General features: G+C 39.1%; 1 protein-coding gene across 1 annotated transcript in view; it reads left to right on the top strand.

Moving 5' to 3' along the window:
- Positions 1-2,590: 2,590 nt before the first annotated feature.
- LOC126473971 (sodium/hydrogen exchanger 8) overlaps positions 2,591-18,842 on the top strand; it is a gene marked incomplete in the record, with an annotated part of 38,660 nt that continues 22,408 nt past the window's right edge. Inside the window, 3 exon segments of the mRNA XM_050101356.1 lie at positions 2,591-3,965; positions 10,476-10,787; positions 16,416-16,558. Coding sequence (XP_049957313.1) covers positions 2,693-3,965; positions 10,476-10,787; positions 16,416-16,558 — 1,728 coding nt within the window.

Raw genomic sequence — 18,842 nt, forward strand, 5'->3', positions numbered from 1 at the left:
TCAATAGAAGACTGAGATGAATCATGGTGGCACCTATCCACAATATTACAGCGGAAACAATGGCAAGCACATTTATAGAAATGTGGACCTTGCACTATGGAATTCCAAACAGATCACCACAGATGAGGGCTGGCTGTTTAATTCAACCCTCTTCACAGCCCTGTGCCACCTGCGCAGCATTAATTGCACATGCACCACATCTTACCACCCCCAAAGCAAATGGTTGGTTGTGAGGTGGTACAGGACTGTGAAGATGGCTCTAATGTGTCACAGTGGATCCTGATTCATGGCACTGCCATGGGTGCATTCAGTTGGCATATAAAGATGACCTCCAAGCATCACTTGCCAAGATCCTACATGGGGAAACCCTATTGTTTCTCATGGACTTTGCACAGCATATATTCAATGCAGTGCACACTGGCCTGTCAACATTAGTGGGCCGAGTTCACATACACATTCAGAACATAATGCTATTATCACCACACATGCAACTGAAAGTATTCGTTCTTAAGGACCTCTGCCACTGTTAGTTCGTAATGATACATGATTCCCAGCTCTCCAGCCACCTGACACAGGACCTCACAAAGTGTTGTCTCACAGTGAACAGATCAGTGTGTGGCACACCAACAACAGTGTCCCATGCAAGGCTCAAATCTGCATGTGTTCTGCAGGATGACTATACTATGCCCTCACAGACTTCAGACACCCGATCCCAACATAGGCATACAGACCATGCTGACACCAACAACCTCAACCCAGATACCATCACCACCTTGTCAGCCTCTCACAGACTTACCACTGCTGTCACCTGCACTGGACGTCACCTTCAAATTGCGTTATGGCTGCATCAGACAGCTGCCTCAGTACCTAGCATAATGTCATCTGTACACCGTTCGCCAACACTCTCCTCCCCCTCAACGGCAGACAACAAGTACATACACATGCTGGAGGCCTGAAACGAGTTTCCCACTATCATACAGCAGCTATCCAACACACACCTCAACGAGAAACTGTCCAACCGTGTCTTGCTAACGCGTCAACCACAGCATGGTCGGTCTGGCGATCTCGCCCATGACCAACTATCGACTCAACTCAATGTGCTCTGCAGTCCCTGTTCTTTGGGAACATCAAAAGCTTCGACAGGTCGAAACATCTATAACATCCCAAGGAGACGATCTCCAGACGAGATTAGCAGTACGTTTTGGACGCTGTAAGCGTGTAGACCATCTTTAAATTCACTCTGTGCAGTAGAACGACTCATGAGTAACTGTGTTGTGCATCATACGGCAGTGGTTCTAGTGTGACTTAGTACCCTGCTTCCACAAGTCTTGAGGGCATTGTAAATAGTATTCAACACATTATACGAGAACTTTGAAATTGTGCTTTTCATAATGCGGCATAAACGTTGGAAAGTCGACAGGTAATTACTAGATATCAAATATCGTAGTGTCACTTCTAGCTGCACTCGATCCAGGAGTACATCTGTAATGTATCGGATTTTCTAACACAGCTCGAGTCACAGATCGACAAGTAGATATTTAAGATAATTCTCATTTAATGTTCCATATCAGCTGCACACATTTTTACTCGATATCATGTTTCGATCCCACTGGATCATCTTCAGATCTAAGTAATTGCATCAGCCACCCATCTTGTCTACATAGCATAACATATCAGAATACATGTTGTTCTGAGTAGACAAAACGGGTTGCTGATGCAATTACTTAGATCTGAAGATGATCTAGTGAGATCGAAACATGTAATCGAATTTTATAAAGAATGTGCAGCTGAGATGGAACAATAAATGAACATTATCTTAAGTATCAATTCGTATATATTTGCTGAATTCTCTCAAGACGATTACGTAGACTGTAGTGAGATCTACAAATACTCGAAATTGGCATTTGTTATTCTTAAGTGAATCACGAGTGTCTTGATTTAAGAGTGCTGCTGCCTTTATAAGTTTGTTTAATGCCGCTGTGTTATTTCTGCATAAGATTCACTTCCAATTCCAACATTTCTGCTTCCTCTATTTCTTTCTGGATTCTTAGTTCATTTCTAATACCATAACCTCAGTGACAACATAAGTGTCCATACGAATAACCTATGTTAACGCTATCCTGAAAAATAGAGTCCCAAGAATTTAAACAGGAGCTTGTGGAAACAGTACCACACGGGCCCCCTGCTGTATTAGGCGTCATGCGACTAGCTGTGGTGTCACTTTTGTTGCATGTGGAAATCCGCCTTCAGCGTCAAAACTTTCTTCCCGAGGAAACATGACGTTGATGTACTGTTCCGTCCAGTTCTGTTGACGGCTCGTGAGAGTGCAGTCATTTGAAATTCATTATGGAATGATCTAACGTTCCGTCTGTTTCATTTATGCACCGCAAACAGCTGTTCAGATACTTGCCAGTGTTTTTATTCGTTTAAGGAGTTGCTTCTTTATGTTTGAAATTTTAGAGATGTAGAATTATATTTCATATCACCAGCTCAGAAGGTATCGATGGTTCTGTCACGAATGCGTCAGATTACATCACTTGACAGTACAACTCAAAATCATGTGTCTAGAAGGCTGTGGCGTAGCAGAACACATGTGAGTTGTCAATTGCGTAATGTCTGCTGTGTGGAACACATCTGCGGGATCAGTTTGGTGTTGTTATTTAGTGTGACGTGGAAATATGTGTATTCAGACATGAAGCAAACAAGTTTATTTAACACGAGGGCATTTAGCCTGTTCCGTGCGTTTGTTATACCTGTCATTTTGATTTTGTATTGTTATGCTGTCGATGCACAAAAAGTGGACACACATTTAAAACATCAATGTGAGACCATAAACTGTTTATTTGGTGAAGTACCTTTCGTTCAGTCTGTGGCAACAGAGACTAGTGTGGTGCGGAAAAGGGAAACTGGTGATGAGAAGGACGGTAATGTGAAGCCGGCAGTGTCTGAGGCAAAAACGGAGAATCACAAAAATTCTGTTTCAGGAGATACGCTACTTAAAAGCTCAAATGGCACTAAAACCTCGAACGCTACTTCGACAGAGGGACCACCAAATGCAAATGTCAGTATGCCGCCGATGCCACCCATGCAAGCACCAACGAATGCAACTAATGTGACGGTTAGTTCCACAGAGTCGCCTGGTGAACCTGTTCTCCCCGACAAAGGTTCTGCAGAGGAAGAACACAACAGCTCAATGTCAATATTTTTTGTGCTTTGCGTGCTAGCCTTAGGTATTTTATTGATTCATTTTATGTTGCAATTCAACTTCCAGTACTTACCAGAAAGTGTCGCTATTGTATTTCTTGGGGCATTGATAGGCCTTATAATCAATCTGATGTCAAATCAAAACATTGCAAACTGGAGAAAAGAAGAAGCATTTTCACCAACTGCTTTCTTTTTAGTTTTACTTCCTCCAATTATATTTGAATCAGGATACAATTTGCACAAAGGAAATTTCTTTCAAAACATAGGTTCCATTCTTGTTTTTGCAATATTTGGTACTACTATATCTGCACTTGTTATTGGTGCAGGAGTCTATTTGCTCGGACTAGCAGAAGTGGCATACCGTCTGAGCTTCGTTGAAAGCTTTGCATTTGGATCTTTAATATCGGCCGTGGATCCTGTGGCAACTGTAGCAATTTTCCATGCACTGGATGTGGATCCTGTTCTTAACATGTTGGTTTTTGGTGAAAGTATTCTGAATGATGCTGTTGCCATTGTGTTAACAACATCAATTTTGGAATCAAACAATCCAGCAATGACATCATCAGAAGCTGTCCTAACAGGAATCAACAGATTTTGTTTGATGTTCTTTGCATCTGCAGGAATAGGTGTCGTGTTTGCACTTGTGAGTGCTCTACTCTTGAAGCATATTGATTTACGGAAGAACCCATCTCTTGAGTTTGGAATGATGTTGGTTTTTACTTATGCACCATATGCTCTTGCTGAAGGAATTCACTTGTCAGGTATGTATCAGTTAATTTGTCCTATTTTTTCTAGTTTTAAAATAAATATCTAGATATTATGATTAGTGAGTGCAGGTTGCCATTGAATTTCATCACACAATATCTTTTTAATTTCTGTACGCAGTCGTCTATAAATGAGAGTATGGAGCTACATTTCACTTTGCAGAGCAAAACTGCTATATTAGATAAAACATTATAACCCAAGGTAATACTGCTAAGCATATTGTAATTACATTTGTTAGTTCCTAAGAACTGTGGTAAGCTGCCCTGAACAGGTTCAGCATTCTGGGTGTAAGGTTGCTTTTTTAAATGAGAAAGCAGAAAACAAACACACACACACACACACACACACACACACACACACACACACACACACACACACACACACAGAAAGAGAGAGAGAACGTGCTAGCTTGTGAAGTAATCCTTTTTCGAGACACGCCTGCATGAGCCTATGTCCATACATGGTGCCAGCTGGACAAACATTTGGGACGGTGTTATTTGGGATGGGTGGAGAGGAGTTGGTAGGTGGGAGGTAGGAAAAGGGGTTGGTGATGGGTAGTTAGCAGCTCATAGAGAGGCAGCTGCTTTGCTGGCTAGGAATGCATGAGGGAGAAGTGGCAGGTACATGGTCTAGGCATTTGATGCACAGTTGTCAAAGACAGTGGGGAGCGGTGCATGCTGGAGATGACATGGGGGTGTGAACTGGGGGAGGTAACAAGGAGGAGGAAGGAGAAACTGTAGGTGGAGGGTGTGGAGACATTGGGTTAATGGATATTGAGGCCAGGATGGTCGTGAGAGCAAAGAATGTGTAACAAGGGTAACTCTCATCTGTGCAGTTCAGAGAAGCTGGATGGTCTGGCTTGTGAAACATCCATTGGAATTGAGTATGTTATACTCGGCTGCATGTTGTGCCAACAATTGGCCAGCTTTACTCTTGGCAACAGTTTGGCAGTGGCCGTTTGTCCTGATGGACAGCTGGCTGGTAATCATACCAAAATAAAAAGCTGTGCAGTGTTTGCAGCAGAGTTGGTCTATGACAGGGGTAATTTTGCAGGCAGCCCAGCCTCTGATATGGTAGGATAAGTCTGTGACAGGATCAGAATAATAGTTGCTGGGTGGGTGGACTGGGCCGGGCTTACACCCTGCTCTGCCAGAGGCATAAGATCCCTTTGGCAAGGGGTTGGGAGTGGGAGTGGCATAGTGAAGGACCAGGATATTGTGTAAGTTGGGTGGATAATGGAACACCACTTTAAGAGGGGTGAGAAGGATCTTGGATAGGATGTCCTTCATTTGAGGGCATTAGGAGACATAATCAAAACTCTGACAAAGAATATAGTTCAGCTATTCCAGTCCAGAGTGATGGTGGGTGGTGAGAGGGTTGTTTATGTGTAGCTGATTCTTGGGGAGGGGGGGGGGGGGGCAGTATTGGGGAGGGAGCAGGGTGAGGATACGGCACAGGAAATCTGTGGACTAGGTTTGAGTGCACTATTCATATAATTCTCTCATAGTAAGAATCTATTTGTGCCACTGTCATGGCTTTAATTGAAATTGTAACTCCTTTATTTGTTGCATTCTGTAAACATCATCATTTAGTACCAATACTTATTTGTCCTTGGAAAGTTTGGGAAACTGGTGCTATGCACTTCAATTCATAGAGTTGCAGTTGAGATATTATTAACATAATCACACTAATGACACTGCTGTCATATTACAGTATTAGGAATTAGAATAAATTCACTTCTAATACCCACACTTAGTAATGTTTTCATTTGTTGCATAACTAGTTTTGGAATGCTACATTTCTTTTTCAAATGTGTATCTGTTTTGAGACGAGGGTCTGCCATCTCATCAGTGTTATTTAGATTTAGAGGAGACTGATACAGTATTTGCTAAAACTGGTCCTGAAAGGAATCCAACTGTGAGGCATTTGATTGTGTTAGTCATAATTTCTATTATGGAAGTTAAGTTTTTATGGAATAAATAGTTCATCAAATACCCAGTTTAAGTTTTATTTTACAAACAGAGTGCAGAAAGTTACCCTAGGCTGTGCAAATAATACAGATATACAGGGTGAGCACAAAGTCTTGCACTGATTATAAAAAATTATAACAGAATAACTGTTTGATATAAGAAGTTACATTTGATGCCGTTACATAGGTTAGTGTTACTAGTTTTTTTAAGACCACTTACGTTAGTAAACCTCAACGTGTTCTCCCTTGGTAGCTCTGAGAATGTCGAGGGATATTCCAGTTCCCACCAGGTGTTTCTTAACATGTGTTCCGTCACAGTACCCATAGCAGCTTGTATCCTAGCCTTCAGATCGTCGACGTCAGCAACTGTTGTGTTGAAGACTCTGTCCTTGATGTAGCCCCAGAAAAAAAAGTCAAGGGCCGTAATGTCTGGAGAGCGGGGCGGCCAGGATGTTCGACCGTTCCTTCCAATCCACTGATCCAGACATTACTCCCCTCTCCAGACATTATGCCCCTTGACTTTTTTTCTGGGGCTACATCAAGGACAGAGTCTTCAACACAACAGTTGCTGACGTCGACGATCTGAAGGCTAGGATACAAGCTGCTGCGACAGAACACATTACGAAACACCTGGTGGGAACTGGAATACCGCCTCGATACTCTCCGAGCTACCAAGGGAGCACACGTTGAGGTTTACTGACATAAGTGGTCTTTAAAAAAAAACTAGTAACACTAACCTATCTAATGGCATCAGATGTGACTTATTATGTCAAACGGTTATTCTGTAATAAATTGTTATAATCAGCGCAAGACTTTGTGCTCACCCTGAACGCCGTATCATCTGCATAGGGAGAAATTACAATGGGAGTCCCACAGAGTCGATCATTAGCCTACTACCGTTCTCACTTTATGTTAATTATCTGACATTTTATTTGAATCATGAGGTAGAATAATCCTGTTTGCAGATGATAGAAGCATTGTTGTGAAGCTGAGCAATAGAGCATCAACAGAGAAAATAGTAAGTGATGTTTTTGTGAAAGTTACTGAACGGTTTTGCACAAATGGGCTAGCTTTAAACTATGAAAAAAATACAGTTTATCAAGTTCTGTATCTTCAAAAAATATCCCACATCCTTTTATACTAGTATACCAACAAACAGTAATGTAAACAGTATAGAAAATTGTAAGGTCTTGGTTCAGCATATTGACCAGAATTTAAAAAGGAAAAAACCATACAATAGTCCTGATAAAACATTTAGGTTCAGATACTTTTGCCATGAGGAGAACTTTCAACTTTGGGGATATAAAAGTCAGTAAGTTAATGAACTTTGCATATTTTCTTTTAGGATTATTATCTGGGGTAACTCTTTGCTTAGGCAAAATGTATTCATTGCACCGAATAAAGTAATTAGAGAAAGGCAACTACTTACCTTACTTACCTGTAGAGAACCGATATGTGGCACATAGAAAAACGTAGTAGAAAACAGTTAACACTAGCCACTGAATTATTGTACTTCTTCTAATAAGCGTATACACATTCTCACAGAGAGACACCAGATGTGCATACCCACAGACATTTCATGCCTCGGTGGTTGTGTGTGAATGTGTGTACTCTTACTAGAAAAATAGCAAAAGCTTCTCTGTAGTTAAGTGGTTGCTTTTCCCTAATTTCAATTCTTTTTCTGTCCAGGGATTTCCTTTGTTGTTAAAGAAAGTAATTACAATTATGTTTGGAGTTCACATACTTACACCTTGCAGGTATCTTTTTGCGCAGCTGATAATATTTAACCATAGTGTCACAGTACATTTATTGACTTATGAAATTTATTATCAACAATCCACCTACGCTTCAGAGTAACAGAGGTATTTACAAGTACAACACTAGAAGGAAAAATGATCTGCATTGTCCTTTAATGAATCTAACTTTGGCACAGAAAGGGGTAAAATATGGAGCTGTAAAGCTCTCTGAGAATATACCTATGGAAATAAAATGTGTGACAGATAGCAGAAGTTTTTTTAGATGTAGATCAAAGATGTTCCTCCTTGACAACTCCTTCTAAACTATAGAGGAATTATTGAATAGAGACAGCTGATCTTAAAAAAAGAAAAGAAAGAAAAAGAAACTGTAAATGGCCACCAGCTTGTAGTAGTATAAATGTTTTCTTTTATTTTTTTAGTTACGTATAAGTGTTTTGTGTGTGGCACATTCCAAATCATAATGTTAATGGTGATTTTGATCTGTGGGAAAAGTAACTAACGAATTATACTCATCTGTGTGGATGTAAGATGAATAGGCAATTGCAAGACAAGTATAAACAGAATGATACACAACTATTACATTATATATTTGCTAAGTAAGCAGGACTAAGTGCTAATGAAGAGAAGACAGAATCTGTGGCAAATAAAGACAAACCTGGTTGATGCACCCTTGGCTGTAAATGAATTACCTTCAACAGAGTTGATTAAGTACTTTTAATGTCTCTTCAGTCAGAACTGGTGTATATGTGTAGATGCATACCTTACAGCTGTTAACATAACAAATTTAGAAGCCTAAGAAAAATAAAGCTTAACACCGACATCAAAACTAATTTACATCAGTCTGCTGTAATGATGGTAGTATTACTGAAGTTTGAAGTTTCAACATTCAGGAAAAAGTTGAGGAAAATCTATTTATATTAGAAATCAAATCTTTAGAGTTTTGATCTGTAAGTGATTAAGATATAAGAGAACGGAGGATCGGAAAAGATTAACTACAGAAGCTATTCAACAGTGAAAAGTTCCACATTGCTAAAATAGAAAGTTATGCTGTGTTGCTTATATGGTAAGAACACCAGAGAGTAGCATACACCGTATAGCATTCTCTAGAAAAATACATGGAACACAAGAAAGATCCAGAAGCTAATGACAGTACAGCTTCTGGGATGATGTAACGAGGATGAATATCAATGCCAAATGAATTTCCAATGCAGTAGATAGAAATTCATTCAAGATGCTTGTGGTGCAGATGTGTAGTCAATAATGTCCTTGCCAAATGAAAGAAAGAGAAATGCTCCCCAACAGCACCGAAATCCCGGTGTAGACTAACATCCAGTACTAAATTTAGCTTATTTACTTTACTTGTTTTCACTCTGTTGTGTCCAATGGTAACATATTTTGGGGCAACTATCTGCATTCACAATCTACATCTGTACTCTGCAAATCACCATGAGGCATATGGCAGAGGGTACATCCCATTGTACCAGTTATTAGGGTTTTTTCCAGTTCCATTCACCTATGGAGCACAGGTAGAATGATTGAATGCCTCTGTGCATGCAGTAATTATTTTAATCTTATCCTCATGATCCCTTTGTGCTTAGCCCTCAGAATGGCAGTTCAAGTATTTTGTTGTCAATTTACAAACTTTGTGCAGGCTGTTGTTCAATTACCTCTGAATTTTTATTCTGCCTTCTATCATTAGATGTGTGATTAATAATATAGAGTCATTTAAAGAGAACTGCACCTTGCATTTGATGAGCAGTTATGCAAGTATTATTTTTGACAGGCTTCCTCCACAGCCGAAAAATTTGAAGTATAAATCATAGAGTTCCAAGAAGTTAAAAAGTTGTCTTGTGACGCACTTCTCACGATAGTTCCTCACAGTAGTTCCTCTGTAGCATGTTATCCAGTTATATAGATGGAATACATTTCATTTCTTTTCTCACTAATTTTTTTTATATCTTTTGATTTTCTATCAGTATTGTGTGATTAATTACTACTTCCATGACTGAACTGCTTTGGTGCACATAGTCCCAGAAATTGTTAGAAAAATAATTATATAAGCATTCAATTGTGTGTATGGCTGTTATTACTTTTTATTGTTTTCAGCATTTAGGAGATGTAGAGATTCGGTTTTATTTTCTGTAAGATACATTTGGTGTCTGATAGATACTATTGCTGTAGTGTTGTTGGACTATATTTCCCCTTGTAGTTTGATAGAGTGTAGGACTTACGAGAGCACGTGTACAGTTCTACAAATTTTGAAAATAAACTTTCTTACTTAGCATAATCCAATCATAGATTTAATCTTTAAGGGCTACCATTATACTAAACTGCAAAACTGAATTGCCCCAGATATTACATTCTGTGTCTTGTAGCCATTGTACTTCTGGACATTTGTGTAACATTTGGACAATCTGAAATAACTTCTTCACCCTTCAAAAGTAATTTTATATTGTTTTGACATCTTCATTACCCCATCAGAATTCTGCAGCAGAATTTGATTGAGAATTGTTACTGATCCCCAGCATATATGCATAGCAAAATATATGCATAGCCACTGGTTCATTGTTCTTGACATTTTGATTTTTGTGTTTGTTGGTGAAAACTTCAGTTTTTCTGTTGGGTATCTGAGATGGTTTTTTAAAATGTGGTAATTTTATATTTTGCTTATAAACTTTTTAAGATACATGATGGCTACATCATCAGGACAAAGCATGTTCTAAGAATCAAAAAAAAAGTGCTTTAAGAAATGTTTTTCTGACTCCAACTTTTTCTTACAGGTATAATGGCAATACTGTTCTGTGGGATTGTTATGTCACATTACACCCACTACAATTTGTCCACTGTGACTCAGATAACAATGCAGCAGACCATGCGCACATTGGCTTTCATTGCAGAAACATGTGTATTTGCTTACCTGGGTCTTGCGTTATTCAGCTTCAGACACCGTGTTGAGCCTGCACTTGTCGTTTGGAGCATAGTGCTTTGCCTTGTTGGACGAGCTTGTAATATTTTTCCCCTGGCTGTATTGTGCAATCGTTTCCGTGAACATCAGATCACGAAGAAGATGATGTTCATTATGTGGTTCAGTGGTGAGTGTCGTGTGTTGCCTGTTACAGTCTTTGTCCTTCAAAACTTAAACAGTAGAGACAAAATAGCAGGAAAGAATTATGTGTGTCACACATTGCACCCTGACAAGAAAAATGACACAGGTCGAAAAAGGCAATGTTTAGTTTGTCACTGATAAATACATGTGAAGTGCCACAACTTCCACTAAAAATATAATGGAATTAACAGCCTACAATAATTACTTGAAATTTGAAGGAAACATATATCATTTCAATATAAGACTTATAGAATTAATTATATGAGCTGAGTTTTCTTAAATACTGCATTTTTTGAGTTGTGTCACTGTTCTTGCTGGGGTGCAACATATAAAACAGTGATTTGGTCAGAAATGATGTACAGAATATTTTGTTGTCAGTAGACAGTGAATAAATTAGAAGATTTGGCAATAGAAAGTAGTATTTGAAATTAGTGGATCGCAAAGCAGATAAAGTTAAATAATCAGGAATGTTCCAAATGTCATTGTTGACTGCCAGTTAATTTTAATGACACTGGTAGTCAGTAAAGCTGACTCCACTCATGACAGCATTAGCACCTTGACAGGATATGAAGAACATAATGAATGAATGACTTTATGATTCTTTTAAAGAAATTTTCAGCTGGTTCCTTCTAAATGACTGGTGCAAAGTGATTGACATTTGAGGTTTTGTGATGCCTAGTTTTACACAGTTAATGTTGGTAAGTAGATTTGTTAGAAAAAGAACTTTGAAACACATTGCTATAAATTTCTTTAGCTACAAACTTGAACACTTCCAGTATGATAGAGCTTCTGCAGTGACCTATCATAGATGGTAAGCAGAGACAAATACAGGGCAGTCATGATCAGACTACAGCTAGCCCCTTCCCCCATAACTACAGCTGTTTCGTCTGAAACTTCGGAACATAGCTTTCAGACTTAACACTCAGGTTGTATTATTTAACGTAGTGGTTCATGAAAGGCTTGCACAGTGTAAGAAGTACGGCAGTGCAAGTCAAACCTCAGAAAAATTGCACGTACTATGTTGTTGTTGTGGTGGTCTTCAGTCCAAAGACTGGTTTTTCCTCTTCATCTCTGAGTACTGCAATCTGCATACGTTTGAATCTGCTTATTGTATTCATCTCTTGGCCTCCCTCTGCAATTTTTACCTCACATGCCTCCCTCCAGTATTACATTGGTGATCCCTTGATGTCTCAGAATGTGTCCTACCAACTGATCCCTTCTTCTACTCAAGTTGTACCACAAATCTCTCTTCCCCCAGTTCTATTCAGTACCTCCTCATTAGTTACATTATCTACCCATCTAATCTTCAGCATTCTTCTGTTGCATAACAGTTCAAAAGCTTCTATTCTCTTGGTGTCTAAACTATTTATCGTCCATGTTTCACTTCCACACATGGCTACATTCCATAAAAATTCTTCCAGAAAGGACTTTCTGACACTTACATCTAGACTTCATGTTAACAGATTTCTCTTCTTCAGAAATGCTTTTATTGCCAGTGCCACTCTACATTTTATATCGTTCCTACTTTGGTGATCGTCAGTTATTTTTCTTCCCAAATAGCAAAACTCATCTACTACTTTAAGTGTCTCATTTCCAAATATAATTCCCTCAGCATCACCTGATTCAGTTCAACTACATTTGATTACTCTCATTTTGCTTTTGTTTTACTTATGTCCTCCTTTCAAGATAATGTCCATTTTTTTTCAAATGCACTTCCAAGTCCTTTGCTGTCTCTGACAGAATTACAATGTCTTCAGCAAGCCTCAAAATCTTTATTTCCTCTCCTTGGACTTTAATTCCTATTTCAATTTTTGCTTTTGTTTCCTTTACTGCATGCTCGATATGCGGATGGAATAAAATCAGGGATAGGCTACAACCTTGTCTCACTCCTTTCTCAGCCATTGTTTCCCTTTCATACCCCGCGACTCTTATAACTGCCATCTGGTTTCTGTACAAATTGTAAATAGCCTTTCACTCCCTGTATTTTACCCCTGCCACCTTCAGAATTTGAAAGGGAGTATTCCAGTCAGCAATGTCAAAAGCTTTCTCTAAGTCTACAAGTGCTATAAATGTCTGGTTGCCTTTCCTTAACCTATCTTCTACAACAGGTTGTATGGTCAGTATTGCCTCACGTATTTCTACATTTCTCTAGAATCCAAACTGATCTTCTGCGAGGTCAGCTTCTACCAGCTTTTACATCCTTCTGTAAAGGATTCATCTTAATATTTTGCAACTGTGACTTATTAAACTGATAGTTCGATAATTTTTGCACCTGTGAGCATCTCCTTTTTTTAAATTGGAATTATTATGTTCTTCTTAAAGTCTGAGTGTGTTTTACCAGTCTCATACATCTTGCTCACCATATGGAAGAGTTTTGTTACGGCTCTCTCTCCTAAGGCCATCAGTAGCTCCAGTGAAATGTTGTCTACTCCTGTTTCAACTTAAGTCTTTCAGTGCTTCATCAAATTCTTCACGCAGCATATCATCTCCCTTCTCATCTTCATCTACTTCCTCTCAAGTACATTTCCCCTGTATAGACCCTCTATATACTCCTTCCACCTTTCAGCTTTCCCTTCTTTGCTTACGACTGGTTTTCCATCTGAGCTCTTGATATTCATACAGGTAGTTCTCTTTCTTGAAAGGTCTCTTTAACTTTCCTGTAGGCAGCATCTATCTTACCCTAGTGATATATGCGTCTACATCCTTACATTTGTCCTCTAACCATTGCTGCTTAGCCCTTTTGCACTTCCTGTTGATTTAGTTTTTAAGACGTTTGTATTCCCTTTTGTCTGCTTCTTTTACTTCATTTTGATATTTTCTCCTTTCATCGATTAAATTTGATATCTGTTGTGTTACCCAAGGATTTCTTTTAGCCCTCGTCCTTTTACCTGCTGGATCCTTCACAGGCTTCACTGTTTCAACTCTCAAAGCCACCCATTCTTGTTCTACTGTATTCCTTTCCCCTGTTCTTGTAAATCATTCCCTAATTCTCCCTCTGAAACAATCTACAACCTCTGGTTCTTTCAGTTTATCCAAATCCCATCTTCTTAAATTCCTGCCCTTTTGTAGTTTCTTCCATTTTAGTCTGCAGCTCATAACCTATAAATTGTGGTGAGAGTCCACATCTGCCCCTGGAAATGTCTTACAATTTAAAACTTGGGTCCAAAATCTCTGTCTTACCATTACATAATCAGTCTGAAACCTTCCAGTGTCTCCGAGACTCTACCATGTATACAGCCTCCTTTCATGATTCTTAAATCAAGTGTCTGCTATGATTAAATTATGCTCTGTTCAAAATTCCACCATGCGGCTTCCTCTTTCATTCCTTTCCCCCAGTCCATATTCACCTACAACTTTTCCTTCTCCACCTTTTCCTGCTTTAGATGATCTAAACATCATTAGTGATAGGAAAGAATCTGTAACAGCAAATGCGAATGCATTAATCAAGGCTAGTGAAGATGTATGTCTAAGGATAAGTGAAGACAAAACCAAATATCTGGTTACTACTAGAATGCCAACAGCAGTAGATCAGGAAATGTTAAGAGTCCAACTGAAGAAGAGATTACGGGCGGGAAATGCATGCTACTTCTAACTGAATAGATTACTTTCATCACGGATATTGTCTAGGAATTTACAGATTAGAATATACAAAACTATTAGTCTATCGGTTATGCTGTATGGGTGTGAGACTTGGGCTCTCACTGTGCAAAATGAAAAGCCATTTTGAGTATTTGAAAACAAAATTTTGAGGAAAATTTTCAGAGCAAAAAGGGATGACTTTAGTGGAGAGTGATGAAAACTGCATAACGAAGAGGTTCACGAACTCTATTCAAGCCCTGACATAATCAGTATTATTAAATCACGTAGGCTGCAATGGGGAGGTCACGTAGCTCGAATGGATGAGGGCAGGGCAGCGCGCAGAGTACTGGTAGGGCACCTAGAAGGAAAACGTCCTGTGGGGAGACCGAGGCGTAGATGGGAGGACAATGTGAAGGCTGATTTGAGGAGCCTAGGTATTGAAGGTGAATGGAAGGAAATAGCCCAAGACAGGGACAGATGACGAAAATACGTTGCTGCGGTAATGGACTCTCGAGTCTGGTATGACCAGTGAATGAGTAAGTAAGTAAGTACCTTTTCCTACTTTCAAATTCCAGTCCCCCCATGGCTATTTAATTTTCGTCTCCCTTAACTATCTGGATAATTTCTTTTATCTCATCATACATTTCTTCAATCTGTTCATCATCTGCGGAAATAGTTGACACGTAAACTTGTACTGCTGTGCAGGGTGTGGGCTTTGTGTCCGTCTTGGCTACAATAATGGATTCACTATGCTGTTCATAGTAGCTTATTCGCATTCCTATTTTTTTATTCATTATTAAACCAACTCCTGCATTACCACTATTTGATTCTGTATTTATAACCCTGTACTCACATGATCAGAAGTCCCGTCCTTCCTACGACCTAACTTCACTAATTCCCTCTGTGTGCAAATTTAACCTATCCATTTCCCTTTTTAAATGTTCTAACATACCTGCTTGATTAAGGGATCTGACATTCCACACTCCGATCCATAGAACGCATGTTTTTTCCCCCTCCTGATAATGACATCCTCCTGAGTAGTTCCTGCCCAGAGATCTGAATTGGGGACTATTTTAGCCAAGAGGACGCCATCATCATTTAGCCTTACAGTAGAGTTGCATGCCCTGGGGAAAAAATACAGCTGTAGTTTCTCCTTGCTTTTAGATGTTCACAGTACAAGCACAGCAGGGCCATTTTATTTATTTATTTATTTATTTATTTATTTTAAACAGGCCAGACTGTTGCTCTTTCAACTACAGAAAAGGCTGCTGCCCCTCTTCAAAGATCACACGTTTGTCTGGCTTCTCAACAGATATCCCTCCATTGTGGTTATGCCTACAGTATACAGTATGTGACTATCTGTATTGCCTCTCCACCAATGAAAAAGTCCACGTTTCATTGTTTCATTCGGGGGTGGGGGGGATGACACATACCATAATGAGGAAGGTAAAAGTGTCTTAATTTAAACTACTGAAATTGTTTGAATTAGTAAAAGCATTAGTAAATAGATTACAGACCGATGACCTCACAGTCTGGTCTCATCCCTCAAAACGCTAAATATATTACATTCTTACAATCAATTCGTTAGTATTTTGTGTGATACGGTGCCTAGGTAGCCAATCCTGAGTTAGATTTTCCCTAAATCACTTCTAGTAGGACCTAGTTCAGTCCTTCAGATGTCCGTTTCCAGATTCATTCTTGTTGGGTAAGCTTATGTTCATTTCTATCAAGTTTAATGTAATGGAATGTCAGACCCAAACCTTCTCTTCTTCAGCTCCTAATGGAAACATTTATTCTTTTTTCAAAATATTCCTACTGTAACAATCTCAAAAATGTATTATGCCTGTTGGAGAATCATTACAGCTAATATGGTACTTCTAATACATTATTAATTGAACTTATAACATTTTTCTTAAAAGTAAATATTTGTATTTACGCGAAAATCAACTATTATCTATGGAAACTGCTGAAATCCATACCATTTTAATATATTTCTTTTTTAATTGTTATTATTTTTCTGTTTTATTTCTGTCAGGTCTACGTGGTGCAATTGCATATGCACTTTCATTACATTTGCAGTTCAGTGATGAGACTAGACATGTTATTGTGACGACTACTCTCATTATAGTGCTCTTTACAACACTTGTCTTTGGAGGATCAACTATGCCTCTAATGAAGGTGAGTCACATTCAGCCTTCTATATCTTTATGTATAACTTTTGTCCATTTTACGGATCTACATAGGATACTGTATTTTTCACAAAGTGTATTCATAGTTCACAAGTGTTATCCATTCCCCATTATTATTTGCTAACTTCATAGAATTTTTTTATATATATATATTTTTATTCGTGTGTTGTGTGGTATGTGTTTTAAGTGAGATAATGAGTTAATATAGTTAAAACTGTCAGTAGCAAGAAAGGAGATTAGAAAATCAGCCAGCAGTCGAATAATGTCCACTTTCTGAAAATTGTGTTTTTGCTGAGGACCCAGAAAAGAATTTAAAAAGATATTTTTGCTGCTGATGTGGTTTGGTGGTTTGCATCAAAGAACAAGATAGCCCTGATTTAAATTCCATTAGTTGAATTGTGAGGTTGTTATATAATATTGTTGCACCAGCAATAGCACTGATGTTGGACTGAAAGTCATGTATGGAAATGTCATGTGTAGATTTACAGCAAACGAGAAATATCTGTGGCTCTGCCATCATACTGATATCAAAGTCAACTGCAGATAAGCAATAAAGAAGCTTGCGCCTCAAATTTTCTACATAAGTTGATAATATCAGAGACATAACAGTTGACAATGGCTGTAGCAGTTAACTACAACTGTGGAAGACACCAGTAGTCAGTATATAAAATTTTATAAAAATTGAGTTGAGATATTTTCTCTAGGATCCCCAAATCTGAATTGAGCTGTAGCCTGTGAGACATGACAACTATTTGTACTTAGATTAAACCCACATACAATATTGGGCACAATTTCTGTGGTAATGTGAATAGTTGGCTAATAGTTTCCAGCCAGTTTCTACATCTATTTTAGGGAAAGTGTGAGTGGTGTCTTAGATGTTGAGGAGTATCATACTTTCTGTCGTAATCATCTTTCCTTGAAACAACGGCATTTTTGACATTGTCTTGCAGTTTATACTGATGAGAACTTTCACATCACAGTTCTGAAATAGTGACACTCACCTTTTATCTACCACTTCATGTACAGCTCTTACAGAGTGTCAGAATCTGTTACAAATTCACTGGACATTCCCTTCATCCCTTTTCATTTCAACATAAACATTGTCATAATCTACCTGTTAGTCATTTGTTTGCAATTTCCACAAGGGCATGCCCCTTCTCCCTGCTGCACAAATTGGTCACAACAGTAGTTACTCTTTTCTCCATGCATAAACAGTAACTGTGGTGGCCTGGTGAGACTATATTCAGCTTTAGGTATCAGAGCAATTTTAGTAGACTCAAAATGACTCTGTCATTTTGTATCCTAGGTGTGCTCATCCATGTGGAACCAGGACAACAGCTATAAAGAAAATTTTTATGACAGAAAAAGAATAAAATTTTGAAATTTCAAAGAAGTGTACATTCCAGGACTTTGCATTGTCTCGAATTTCATGCAGCTCAACACAGCAAAACTTGCTATCATACAGCTACAAATTGTGCAACCCAGTTTGCATGGCTGCAGAGTGACATGTCAGATTAGGGGAACAGGTCCATCTTGGTTCTGTCCTAGCCTGTTGAATCAGTTCTGTCAGTCAGTTAATTTAAGGGTGTTTGTTGGATCTTGCCCATTGTCTTGTGTAGTGTGCCTAAGGAATGTTCCATTCTCAGAATGCTGTACAACAGTTCAAGCAAATATCATTAGTAGTTTTATTTCTATAAACCAGATTGACAATACTTAATTTTAATGTACAAAGGTGTCGCAAGTGATGGGCAACATGCAACATAAATCCAAGTCCTTGCTATACACAATGTTCCTGCAAGTTGAGACACATCACGGACAACTGTTCTCGTAGCACTGTCTGCTAGGCTGTGCTAATACTCCACAAATCCTGTCCACTAATGTCCAGCCAAGGCTGGCAGGAGTGGTGCTTACATTCATATCTTGCAGAGGTTGCTCCTGACGCAGCGAAGTCCTAATCAGCGCAACATTGGCCGATGTCTTTTCACCACCTTCTCTGATTTTGAGTTCTTATTCTTCGTTCCAGATTACGCCAGAACATTCTTCCCCCCACCCCCCCCCCCACCCCACCCCCCCCACCCCCCAAAGGAACGGACTGCCATTGTAGGGAGTGCGACCAAGGCGGGGGATGCAGAAGTGTGGGTGGCATCATCGGGCCAGAAGCTATGGCTGCAGGGGACATCAAGCTTCCGGCCATACCCCTCCATCTGGCCTGCATTCTGGCAGAAATGTCCCATGGAAAATGACCAGAAGGGTACGCGTCCACCTCCTGCTGC

The sequence above is a fragment of the Schistocerca serialis genome, chromosome 4 (assembly GCF_023864345.2).
Source record: "Schistocerca serialis cubense isolate TAMUIC-IGC-003099 chromosome 4, iqSchSeri2.2, whole genome shotgun sequence".
Taxonomy (NCBI): domain Eukaryota; kingdom Metazoa; phylum Arthropoda; class Insecta; order Orthoptera; family Acrididae; genus Schistocerca; species Schistocerca serialis.